Source organism: Meriones unguiculatus, chromosome 8 (assembly GCF_030254825.1).
Source record: "Meriones unguiculatus strain TT.TT164.6M chromosome 8, Bangor_MerUng_6.1, whole genome shotgun sequence".
In the NCBI taxonomy this organism is placed as follows: domain Eukaryota; kingdom Metazoa; phylum Chordata; class Mammalia; order Rodentia; family Muridae; genus Meriones; species Meriones unguiculatus.
Window position 1 is genome coordinate 18,183,242 of NC_083356.1, and position 13,228 is coordinate 18,196,469.

The 13,228-nt window shown below is 51.2% G+C and overlaps 1 protein-coding gene across 3 annotated transcripts in view; it reads left to right on the forward strand.

Moving 5' to 3' along the window:
* Positions 1-13,228, forward strand: part of Efcab6 (EF-hand calcium binding domain 6) — a 184,841-nt gene that overhangs the window by 140,719 nt on the left and 30,894 nt on the right. For all 3 annotated transcript variants that reach the window (XM_060388917.1, XM_060388918.1, XM_021630901.2), the window contains 3 exons: positions 955-1,073; positions 8,202-8,381; positions 12,788-12,943. In XM_060388917.1, coding sequence (XP_060244900.1) covers positions 955-1,073; positions 8,202-8,381; positions 12,788-12,943 — 455 coding nt within the window. The remainder of the gene's footprint in view (positions 1-954; positions 1,074-8,201; positions 8,382-12,787; positions 12,944-13,228) is intronic.

The following is a 13,228-nucleotide window of genomic DNA, read 5'->3' on the forward strand; positions in this document are numbered from 1 at the left end:
CCCATCCTCCCCAAGGAATCACTTTCAACCTCCACAGTCAGGTCTGTGGACCAGGGGTGTACCGTGTGGAAGGTGTGCCCACCTTTATCCCTTCTGCATGGCGACCAGGTGTCCCTGCATTTCGTTGTCAGGTCCCCCTTTAGCTCGCCGCCCTGCAGCTCCGTCTCTACACTGCACCTCACCCACAGAGCCTGTGGACACCTTATCTCACTAGCTGCTGTGACTTATGAATGCACCTTGATAAATTTTTGTGGAGCTTAAGATGACTTCCAGGCCCTGGTGCACTGTAGACAGATGCCCCACTGCTGAGCTGCCCTCCTACCCTTATGGATACATCCTGGCTAGCTAGTAGGTGACTCCTTGTTCTTCGAGAAGGTTTTATTTTTATTTTTATTTTTTGGCTTTTGTTGTTGTTGTTGTTTTGTTATTTAGCCAAGTTCCATTAGAAATATTTCTGGTTGGGGAGATAATTCATTTGATGCCAGCTTAACAGGTGTACTGGCACATGCCTTTAATCCAGAGGCAGGTGATTATCTGGGAGTTTGAGAGCAGTCTGCTGTAGGCCAGCCTGGGCTACATAGTGAGACCCTGTCTCAAAACAAACAAACAAACAAAAACAATCATAAAGTCCCAAGTTTGACCCCTAGGGCCCACATTTTTAAAATACAGGTGTGTGGTCCGTGTTTGTAATCTCAGTGCTGGAGGGTGGGGGTGGGGGGGGTGGTGGTGAAGAAAGGATCCTGGGGTTTGCAATTCTCCCTGGGCCTCCACCAGTGAGCCCCACATGCCAGTCTCAAATACAGAAGGCAAACAGCCCCCAAGGCACGGCACAGCCCTGGCCTCTCACGCCTCTCATACCCCTACACCTCCACACCTCAGACGGAAAAGCTAAAAACACACAGGGAAGTACCGTAGAGTGCTCTGCGTGTCGCTGAGTGCCATCTTCCATCCTAGAATTTCATAGAAACGGATAACGAAGGCAACGGCATTCTTCGACGAAGGGACATCAAGAACGCGCTGTACGGCTTTGACATCCCTCTCACCCCGCGAGAATTCGAGAAGCTTTGGCACAAGTAAGTTTGTCTGCAGTGGTGGGGCTGTTGTCTGTTCACGTCAGTGCAGTTTTTCAGCAGGGCTCAGGAGGAAGGGCGCTGGGATGGGTTTCTTCGGTAGCATCAATCCTGTGTCCTTATTCCTCCTTCCTGGTAGAAAGCAGCGGTCGCCCTCTGGCCTCGCTCTTCTTTTCAGACCTAACAACCTGTGCTGGTTCTGTCTGCTCAGGGGTTCACTCGCCATCAGGATGGCACAATACATTCCAAGATTCCTGCATGCCAGGCCCATGCTAGGACCCACGGCCGACAGCTTGGTTATGTTTAAGCTGCGACTCTGCCGGGGGGTAGCAGATTGTAGAATGCAAATACGTGATTTAAAGAGATGAAAGGAGTCACCAGTTATCCGAGGCCGGCAGTCAGCACACTTCCACAGAGACCAGACAGAATGTTTTTTGGGTGGCGTGTCACTACCTAGCTCTCCCCTGCAGCCCCGACCCTCACACTGGAGCTCGCCATTCCAACAGGTGTAGGATTATCTCCTTTAGTTCAGTCCGCAGATTGACAAAATGATAAAAAAAAAAAAAAAAAAAAAAAAACAAGGAGTTACCTACTAGCTGGCCAGGATGTATCCATAAGGGTAGGGGGGCAGATCAGCAGAGGAATGTCTGTCTACAATGCACTGGGGTCTGGGTTTTATCTTAAGCACGACAAAAATTTACTAAGGTACATTCATCAGTCACAGCAACTAGGTAGCAACAGGGTGGACACACTGGTCCTCAGGACTCTGAAGAATTGGGTATCCCCCAGCAGCAGTATTGAGTGGAGAGCTTTGCAGACTTCATAGTTCAGGCTCCTGCATTCTCTGCAGCAGAGCTATAAGCTTATAGCTCCAAGCTAACAGTGCAGTGAGCTATAGGCTTACAGTGCAGTGAGCTATAAGCTTTCAGTGAGCTCTGAGCTAACAGTGCAGTGTGCTCTGAGTTCCAGTTCCATCTTTGAATGATGTCTTCCTCCAGTACATGTTGGTCAGCCCTCAGGTTCCCAGAAGGGTGTGCGCTAGCATTGCATGCCCACTCGGGGTCATGCTCACTGAATGAATCATTCCAGTTTCAGCTTTTCACCTACCCAAGGTAGAAGACTTAAACACAGGCCGAGTCTAGAATTGGGTGGCATGTTTCTGCCTGTGTTTCTCCTACATGGGAGGCTGGGGCTTCATGTGGTCAAAGGGAAAAGAACAAAGGTAAAGAGCTCATGGCAGTACCTGCCACCTGTGATATAGACTCAAGAAGGGGCCATTCATGTGCAGGAGAATCCAGGAGTGGATACTTACTGTCCAGTAAAAACAGAAGCCCAGGCCGCATGCAAGGAATGAAGACAAAGATGCCAGAGGGCTGGAAGCCTACAGACTATGTTGTTACTTGGGGACCAAGAGCCAGAGGAGGAGCTGAGGAAGGAGGGTGTCAGATTCCACCCCACTGTCAGGATGCAGAGGAAATAAGGGAGTCTCTTCCAGATCAGAAAGCTGCCTCCACCCACCAAGGGCTAAACCCGGGTGCTGCTGTAGAAGCTGCTAGAGTCCCAGCTGGCGCTGAGGAGCCACCACCACACTGTTCTGCCATCCATCGGTCTGGATCTCCTTGGAACAGCAGGGTGGGACACAGAGGTCCTGCGGAAGGATGAACTAGGAGAGCCATGGCGAAGATGTCCCTTTCCAGGCCAGCTGCTGCTGGAAGCCAGGGTATCCAGAAGACAGATGGTAGGATTTCTAGCGATCAGTTTGTGCACCCACTCATGGCAGCTGAATTCCATGAAGGCCATGTCGCAGTGGACCTTGTCCTGAAGGCCGACACACCAGTAGGAAGACAAATCTGGACAGGACCCCTGGAAGCCGCCCTGAGCTGCTGGGAGGAAGGGGATTGATTACAGGAGATCAGCCTGGAGCTCAGAGGCCAAAGGGGCTCTTGGTGCCAAGCAGGAGGAGGCTGCAGGCTCTCCAGGAGGACAGGAAAGGAGATGAGTGTTGTGGATTGAGCCAGCAGTGACAGAAGTGAGGGGGTATGAGAAGGCAGAGGTTCCTGGAATGTGGTACACAGAGCAGCAGCCAGAGTCAGCCTCGGGGGCCCAGGACTCCACAAAGGGCAGTGCAGGGCACTGTGCAATGTGCGGAGAATACAGGGCGTCTGCAGGCAGAACAGTAAGCCAAATGGAAATTCTGATTAATCCTCTGGTTGTTCAGAGGAGATCAAGGGGAGCAGACAACAGGCATGTCAACTGGACATCACCTCCTCATCACCTTCACCCTCATCCCCCTCCACTCAAGGCTGCTGGTGAGAACAAGCTTTTGCAGCAGGGGGAGCTATGAGCAGTGAGGAGGCCCCATGGGAGTTCTCAGGGCATCTGTAGCTTCCTGACATCAGGTGGCACCAGGAAACAGCAGTCAGACAGGTGAACCACCAGGGCTGACTGACAGTGTGAAGGAGGCAGTGTGCCCCACTGCTCCTGATAAACAAGGGCCTGGGAAGTCTGGAGCAGCTGGGACCCCCATGATGCCCTCTAACTCAGGGGGTCTGGGCGTGTCCAAGGGAACAGGGAGACCGAAAGAAGCAGAGAAGAGCGGCATGCTGGTCTTCCAAAAACCTGACTCTGAAAGAACTCAAGAGATCTGGGTAGAAAAGGCTTTGAGCATCCATTATTCACTCAACACTTCCTTCAGCCTGTGAAGTGCTCTTCCTGGTGCTGTGGATTAGTCTGGAGGGGCCTGCTTTATGCTGTGGAGATAAATTAATAAACTGACCCCAAATCTCAGCGGCTCAGGTACCTCCATATTTTCCTCTTTGTCCAAACTCCCAGTGCGCCTGATGGCTCCTAAGGACATTTCCCTCCAAGAAGTGAGGAAGGCTCAGCCCGCTTCCAGGAATTAGCTGGGTGTGTGCTCATCCAGCAGGCAGGCCACACATGGGCACCTCTCATTGCCCCGGGTGGCACAAGGGGGTCAGGCTGGTTCTAGGAGTAGAGAACAAAGGAATGCTGCCCACTGAAGGCAGCTCTGGAGTTGTGAGCCTTGAGCACAGAGGAGCAGCCTGCTTGGCTAGAACACAGGGAACTGCTGAGGACCGACCCCTCACCACAGGGAAGGTGTGCTCGCCTTCAGTCACATAGTCATTCTGGAGACTCTGACTGGCTCCTGAGGTTTCCAGCTAAGAGGCAGCTCTGCCCTCAGTGTCTACACAGCAGGTCTAGGACAGGACACCTCAGCTGAGTCGGAATCAGCAGCCATTGAAGCGAAGAAGCCACAGATTGGGGACAAGGGTGTTCCGTAAGCAGAACTTCTGCAAAGAGCCGAGGGTGTGCTACTTATATGGAAAAAGCCTAGGGCTTCAGCCTGCCTGGGGCCCACAGGGTGGGCTGGGCTGGGCTGGGCCAGGGCCTCCTCTGGAGCGACATTGGCATTCTGAGGCCTTCATGGCCTCATACCTTCGGGTGGGACTCAGCTAACCCAAAAACAAACTCAGTTGGAAACAACGAAGAAAAAATGCTATGGAGGTGCATAGAAGATGGTGTGCAACATGACAAAAGAGTCTTTGGAGACCAGCCAGCCGGGAGCCCCAGCTGGCCATAGGGAGGTTCTCAGTGCTGCTGGGTGCTCAATCCTGGCAGGGTTCTGTGTAGAGACTCAGCTAGAAAATCGTGCTTTACAATATGAGTGCCTTATGTCAGTATTCAAATTAACCAAGAACTCTGAAGAAGAAGCCATGCTGAAGGCTGTCACCCCTGTCCTCCATGGACAGGAAGTGAGCTTGCTCTTGTTATCACCAAAGAGCCTCGTTGCCCTCTGTAGATGCCAACTGCGTGACATCTGGACAGCGCATGCCTCAAGATGGAGAGGCTGAGAGAGCAGGGCCTGCAGCTGAGAAAAGAGGACTGACTGGGCAGAAACTCAGGAACAGAGGTTCATCATGGGAATGCATCACTCACGAGGCTCAGCATGGAAACCTTGTCATCGCCAAAACGGGTTAAGAAGCAGGCACTGAAGGACCCCATGTCCCTCGGCTCCATGCAAGGTTAGAGCGCTATGCCTGGGAGAGCAGAAGTACCCTGGCACAGGATGGGGGCCACCGCAGAGGCCACCTCACCAATTGCAGCTCTGTCAAGGTTTGCTACATGTGCCCAGTGGGCACCAGTTTGGGAAGTTGACCAATTTCATTCTGAGGAACAGATGTTTGAGCCATCAAGCCACTCTCTTAAGACAGCACCACAGAGAAGTCCTCCCATGCCAGCTGCACAAGGCTCCTGGTTGCTCTCCCTACAGTCTGGGTCATCTTCAGGACATGTCCCTTACCTTGACTGTGTCCTTTACCTCTGGGGCCAGGGTGCTGAAAAGTCCTTCTGAAATACATGCAAGAGTCCAGTGTCCAAACAGCACAGAGAACTTAAGACTTCAGCAAAGCTGAACGATGGATATGAGCCTGCGGATCCCACATGTGACCAATCACAGTACACAGCAAATGGGAAGGTTCTCTAACCCAGGGTGGACCATCAGGGGTGGAAATGGGGGCCCTGGGCATATTGTCAATCCCATGACTTCATGGCCACTGCTGCGTGCAAACACAAGCTTTTACGGGGCTTCTGCTCAGGACATATTTTTTTTTCTTGGCATATCTGTTGCTCAGCCATTTTAAAATTCAACCTTTATAGGCAGTTGGTGTTTTTTTTTTTTTTAATGTTACACAGAGGATTGCATAATGAAGGGTGAGGTTATGTAAGCAGAATTAGCTCTATGATTATTCACATTCATAGCAATATTTTCTTTGCAACTGTGCAATCTGCTCTTCCATGTCTCCGTGATGAGAAGAGCCTGTTTGCGATCTTCATTAATAAAGTAATTAAGAAGTGCCTTTTCATTCAGCCCAAGTGTCACAGCAGAGAGCAGGCTGTGGGGGAAATCTGTGCCTCAGAAGTACACTGCCTGTGACACACACACACACACACACACACGCACAGGCACAGGCACACTCACACACACATGCATTTGCACACATGCACACACATGAGGGTCCCATGGCTGCAGCAAGCCTGCCTTGGGCCTGAGAGTTAGAAGCAATGGATGAGACACAGTGGTGCCTCAGGAAGCTCGCATGCAACAAACAGGAGGCACAACCTGGACTCACTGCCGGGTAGAGCCCACCAGGCTTACAGACAGCAACAGCCAGTCCCCATAAGCAGTGATCCCTCGCTGCTTATGTCCCTAAGAATCTAACGGGGGCCAGAATCATGGACTTTTAGACCTGGAGGGATGGGAAGGTTCCCTAACCCAGGGTGGACCATCAGGGGTGAAAATGGGGGCCCTGGGAATATTGTTGGGGAGTGTTTCACTTGAGCCACGTGGCACATCACTCTGGTGTCGGACGAGGTGCAGTCCTGAGGCCACATAGGTTCTCTTTTTGTGCTTTATTTAACTATGTTTTAGATGTATTTATTTTATGTTATATATATATATATATATATATATATATATATATATATATATATATATGAGTGCTTTGCCTGCAGGAATGTGTATATCTCCCATGTGTGCCTGATGCCTGAGGAGGCCAGAAGAGGGTATCAGATCCCCTGGATCTAGAGTTATGGGTGGTTCGGAGCCTCCATGTGGGGTGCTGAGAATCAAACCCAAGTCCTCTGGAAAAGGACTCAAGTACTCTTAATCATCAAGCCAACCCCCGTGTGCATTGGTTTAAAAGCTCACAGGGAAAGGCAGGCTGTGCTTTCCTTGGCCAGAGTATGAAGCTCATGCTAATCATACACACCCGGGAAAGGCCTGGGGTCTGTTCATAAGTGATAACAGCCTACAACTCAGCTGTTCCGGCTGTTCTATCCTGAAGGGCTGCCATGGCTCCTGGGAGTTGGTAGGGCCTTGCTAGGGGTACCAGGGTACCCTGAGCTGCCTCAGCTGAGGGAAAGAAGTCACCGGAGGGTGAGGAACAGAGACAGGTGTGTTGGCTGAAGGGAAGTTGAAGGTCCACAGAGCACAGGGGGGACCAGGAGTAAGAGGCAATGCTATATATTCCATGGGCATCCAGGCAGGCCCAGTAGCTTAGGATCAGGATGCGAGCCATTTGACTCCTGGCATCCTTGGGTGTTTGGGACAAGAGCCCACACCCTGCCCCAGCTGCTGGCTTCTGTCCACTGCACAGCCTGTGAGGATGAGCCTGTGCTCTCAGAACAGATAACCCACCTCATCGGCAGGGCCATTTGGCCGTTCTGGGGACTCTCTCTGGGTACTATGTGGGGCAGTGCCTCTGAAAACCAACGTCTTCGCCTGGGGTGAACCTGGCTTGAGTGCCTTAAACAGAAGATCCCCATTCCTTGTAGCTCCTAAGTTAATCAAGGAAAAGCCACATCTGCAGATTGCACCTTTTTACTGATTAGCCGTGGACCAAGACCTTTCTGTTAAAAAACAAATGCCTTAAAAAAGAAAAAGAAAATGGTCAATTTGCCTTCAGATTTTTATTGAAGTAATTCTATTCTATGTGAATAACATCAGGAGATAAAACCTCCATTATTCCTTTTTTAATGAATTATAATTCAGAAAAATCTTGATAACAGAAAATGACTTAAAAGGCACAATGTACAGTTCTTATCTTGTTTTCCTTCTAGGCTCTCTCCCTGGGTATGTGTAATTGGCATCTCTTCAAAGTAGAAACGGGGGCTTTTTAAATCCTTGAATCAAGTGGTAGTCATATATTGAAGCTTCAAGATGGAATATGCTTCCTGAAAGATTTTCTTCTAACCCTTAGTAGAGCTCCATTTACACAGAGGTGCCTAGCTTAAAGTCTGAGTGTGGAGGGGTTCGGTTCTCTGGATTTACCTCTGTGTTTCTATAAACACAGCAGATGTATGATTTGGGTCCATTCTCTTAGGGCATGTCAGTGTGCCTGGGGCTCACCTAGGGGCCATGTTAAGTGTGGGTGCAGAGAGGGTCAGAGGCACAGGCTGAGACTGTATTTGTGAAGAGTCTGCTGGCCTTGCTTGTATCTGACAAGAAAACTTCCCCCAAATTGCAGATGTGGCCCTAGCCCCTGAGCCCCAGCCCACCTTCCAAACCACTGACAACAGCATCTTTTTCATTTTTATTTTTACTTTTTAAAGCTATGACACCAAAGGAAGGGGTTACATCACATACCAAGAGTTTCTCCATGGACTGGGCATTCGATACACCCCGAAAATCCACCAGCCCTACAAGGAAGACTATTTCAACTTCCTGGGTCACTTCACAAAGCCCAAGCAGATCCAGGAAGAAATCCAGGAGCTTCAGCAGATAAATGAAAGGTGAGTGTGCCAGCACTGGGGCCTGGACTCCGCCCTCATCCACCCCGACAGCAAAGGCTGCTCTGACAAAGCTCCTGAAAAGGCTGAGATGTGCACAGCTGGGCCTAGAAATCAGCTCTGCCAAAGAGCCGCAACACCGGAAGCTTTCCCCCAGCCAGCCTCACGTCACGTGCTCTTTCCTGCTTTATCCGCTCCCCACCCACCCTCTTGAACATTGCCCTTTCTGTCTGTGGGCTGTACGGTGCCTGCACCCTGCAGTAGCCTGTCTGGAATGTAGCCACCATAGGGTGCCTGTGATGCCCCAAAGGCACCGTATAAGCACCTTTAAATGGATGTGTGGATGAACAGATGGCTGTGGTTTTAACTCGCCATTTCTGCTTTGAGGACTTTATCCCAAGGATAACCCAGAGCTGTTTGCAATTGCACCAGGTGACTCGCAGTGCACTCTTAATGTCAGCGAAGGAAACATGAGCTGGGAATACAAGCTGGTGTCTGCCTATTGAAATGATTGCTGGGAACACTGGAGTAGAGGTGACACTGGCCCACGGGCAGTGAAGGTTTGGAAATGTGTGTGTGAGCAGACCGGGATGTCTGTGCTTGAGCAAGGACAGGGAGACAGCGTGAAGGTGAGCCATTGGGTGTGTGGCTTCTCTTGCTGTTACCTGTTTGTACGGCTGTTCCTTGCCTTGACCTTTCAAACAGTGGGACTCAGCTCTGGACCTCACCCCACCCATTTCCAGGCACCCACATGAGTGGGAGAGGGCCTGCAGAGAAGAAGCCCTGGGGGAAACAAGCCACAGACGCAGGGCAGAGCAGGAATGGGGTTGGGCATAGGAGGCAAGCAGGTGGCATTTAACCTCTAGATTAGGCTGAAGTTTCCGCACCAGGGAAAGTGCAGGCAGAGGCTTGAGATTGCGAGATTCAGTGTAAGATACGCACAAGGTTGGTATAAATCAAATACGCCACAAACTGATGAAAAGTGGAATTAATCTTCAGCAGACAGGGCTGGCCTCATTACCCACGAGGGTCTTCATTCCCGTCCCCCCCCACCATGTGTGAGTAATGAGGCCCGTTCTGTGCGCACATGCGTTTCTCTCCTCTGTGCTGGTGACAGTGCAGGGATGAGATGAAGATCTGTGTGCTGTGTGATGCTCCATTCCGGTCCTCAGGACCAGACAAGTCCTGCACACTTGCTTGACCTCCTGCCTCAGTGGTACCATCTTACCAGAGAATATCAACACCTGATCAGCTCCATTTCCTCAAAAGAAAAAAAAAAATCAAGTTGGCCCAGGTGCTTGCTTATAATCCCAGTGCTGAAGAGGTGGAGAAAAGTGGGTCCCCGGAGCTCACTGGCCAGCTGGCCTTAACCAAGAGAGTTGCAGGCCAGGAAGAGACCCTGCCTCAAAACAAAGTGATGGCTTCTAATGAACAACACCCAACAGCACCACCTCTGGCCTCCACACACACCTGCGCACGGGCACACCTAAAATACTGGCATTGCAGGAGTCAGTAAATAATGCTGCCTGTCAGGGTGACTGGCTTTCTGAAGTCAGATCACAGATTAATTGAAGGGATGGAGCAATAGATTTTTTGTTGTTGTTGTTATTTCAATCCCAACGAGTTAATTTTGCCAGGAGTGCCCTAGTGCCTGTTGCAGGCGAAGCAGAGGCTTTTGTGGTCTTGTATTCATCGCCAGCTCCTTCCTTCTGCCCTTTAGACCGAGTCAGAATAGCCAGGGAACAGCCACCTGGCACAGGCCCCATTCTAAGATGCTTGTGGAGGCGGGTGGGTGAACACAGCTGAGGAGGAAGTAAACAAGGCTCGATGACTTACGGAGTCACGGCCGTGCCCTCCTTAGCCTCACTGGCCAGAGCCAGAAGAGGACAAGACCCCAGGCACAGCGTTGCCGCTCGGTGTGGGCCAACAGTGGCTCTGTTTGGCAGCGCTCTTCGATCTCTGCTCCAAGCCCTCATTTACTCCGTGCACACGTTTACTCTGAAAGGGACATAATTGCTGCTCAGAAGCCAGTCCAAGAAATGCTGAATGCCTCAATTTTCTAAAAATACGTATCTCCAAAAACTGTTTTGATTCTCCCCGTTTCCATTCGCTTTCAGTTTGAAGAGCTAAGTGGGATGGAATTGTGGTGACAAACAGGGGCCGGGTCCACAGCACACTGGAAGCAGCCCAAGGCAGGTGCTGTTGCTTACCCCGGCATGCTCACCTGGGTTAGATGCCAGCATCGTGAGCCCCTATCGGATGGGAGGCGCATAGGAGAAGGGCCTGGACCTACACATAGCTTCTCTCAATGGCTCTCCCTCTGCCTCACTGCAGCCTGTCTCGCCTGCCTTCTGACAGTTTGAGGTCAGTGGTTTGTTTCCAGGCTTGCTCAAGGAGCCGTCCCATAAATACCAAGTGGAAATGTTGGGCAAGAACCAGAACAGATCCAGTGTTTGGAACCGATAACCTATTCGGTCTCCTGAGGAACAACCAGGAACCAAGATGGCGTGCGAGCCTATCAGATGGGCATTTTCCTCAGGGGCTTAGGAGGGAGATGCTCAGAAACATGGAAGATTGGAGATGATGGAATTTAGACAGTCCGTCACAGGCCACACAAGATGGGTGTACTGGCTGGTTTGGGGTGTCAGCACAAGCTAGAGTCATCAGAGAGAAGGGAGCCTCAATTGAGGAACTGCTTCCATGAGATCCAGCTGTAAGGCATTTTCTCAATTTGCGATCAATGGGGAGGGCCCAGCCCATTGTGGGTGGTGCCATCCCTGGGCTGGTGGCCTTGGGTTCTATAAGAAAGCAGGCTGAGCAAGCCAGTGGAAGCTAGCCAGTAAGCAGCACCCCTTCATGGCCTCTGCATCAACTCCTGCCTCCAGGTTCCAGCCCTGTCTGAGTTCCTGTCCTGCCTGCCTTCCACTGACGGACTATGGTGTGGGAGTGTAAGCCAAAGAAACTTTTTCCTTCCCAACTTGCATGTTGGTCATGGCGTTTTCGTCACACCAATGGAAACCCTACCTAAGACAGGAGGGGGGTCAGGAGAATGCATGTTCAGGTGTGCAAATGTGGAGGTCAGAGGTCAACCTCAGGTGTCATGCCTCAGGTGCAGTCCTGCATATTCTTTGAGACAAGGCCTCTCAGTGACCTGAAGCTTGTCAGTCAGGCTAGGCTGCCTGGCAAGGCCCAGCGATCTGCTTGGCTCTGCCTTCCCAGTGTTGGAGTTGCACACCAGGTAACCACACCTGTCCTTCTCGAATGGAGGTTGGAGATCAAACCCTCCACATGGCTTCAGTCTACTGAGGCCGGGAAGATGCCTTCTCATAGAGACTGGGACACAGGCTTCAGGAAAGTCAGCTGTGAGTCCACACTGTCTGTCCTCATCTACCCAGTGGGCTGAGGCCCCTCCGGCAGGGTCACTGGGAAGACCTCAAGTGTTGGCGCCCCTTGGATGCTGGCTCCTGCTCTAGGAGTCATGCCCAGGTGGTAGCTTTGTTTCTAGAAGTAGGCACACCTGACCAGCAGGTGAAGCCAGGACTAAGAGACAACTCTGGAGCTAAGAGCCCTTGCTGCTCTTCCAGAGGGCCTGAGCTCTGCTCTCCACACCCTCCCCAGGTTAGCCAACAACTTCCTGGCATTCCAGCCCCAGGGGATCTGGCACCCATCCTCACGTGCACATGCCCACGTGATTTAGAAATTATAAAGCATAAATGATATTGTAAATAAAATAAGATGAAAAGATGAGGCACCCCAGGATGCTTTGCCCTCAATACTGACAAGATCCCGGCCTTGTCCACGGCCCTTGCTCCCTATACTCCTCTAGTCCTGTCGCCTTGCTGCTGGCCAGCTAGTGTCCCGGTGAGACCAATTATAGTATTTAGAATGGTAATCCATTGCCACTATGGGGCGTGGTGGTTCCTCCCATGGGCTCTTTTCTTTCCTACCAATCCACTGTGCTGTGCGCTTGTCCACCCATATCTCCAGACCTGTCCCCTCCGTGATGCTAATTCGAAGGATGCCTATTTGAGGCCCTTTTGTGTCCAGCACGCCCAGAAGCCCATGTCACATAGTAGGTGCACACAGCATTTATTGAGGGTAGAGGCATTTTTCTTCCCAGCCATAACCTTGTGTTAAATTCTTGGTTCCCTTTGAAAAGCACCAACTGTAATACAACAAAAACAGAGTCGTCATTTCCCCCAGGGCAGTTTTGCTAATGCTAATGCCAATAAAGTGACGGTGATGGAGGCTGATAGCGTCTCCCTGGGACACCCTTTCACGGAAACATCTCTCCAAACCTGAGAGGTACCTTCTGTAGCAGCTCCTGGCAACCAAGGTATCACAGTAGAGTGAGCATCAAGAGTCACTTTTCTCCTGGCCTGAGGTGTCTGAGGTGGCTTCTCTTTCAGGGAGAATCTCCTGGACCATTATGAGGAGATCAGCAAAGCACTCAACACGCTAGAAAAATCCAAGTCGAGTTCAATAGCCCTGTGCAAATTGCAGAAGGTGCTACAGGAATGCGGGTATCCCCTGAAGGAGGAGGAGCTACTGAGCCTTCTGAAGAGGTTTGTTGGTCCTCCCCTTCCTCCCCCTCCTCTTCCTCCTAGTATGTCCCCCTCTGTACTGATTAATAGGCTGGTGTGCTGGAGTTTTCTCTTTTCCTCTGTCTACTCACACAGCCTTGACCCTGAGGTGACCTCCACCTGCAGCTTGCTATCCCTGTTAGCGACAAGCAAAAAAGGCTCCTTGACGAGGGCTTAACTTCTCCCAGCGCCCGGTTTCAGGGTTCCCCTTTGAAAGCAGCAGCCATTTCCTGCCCCTGCCACTGCCTCCCACCCCCACAGTTCAGG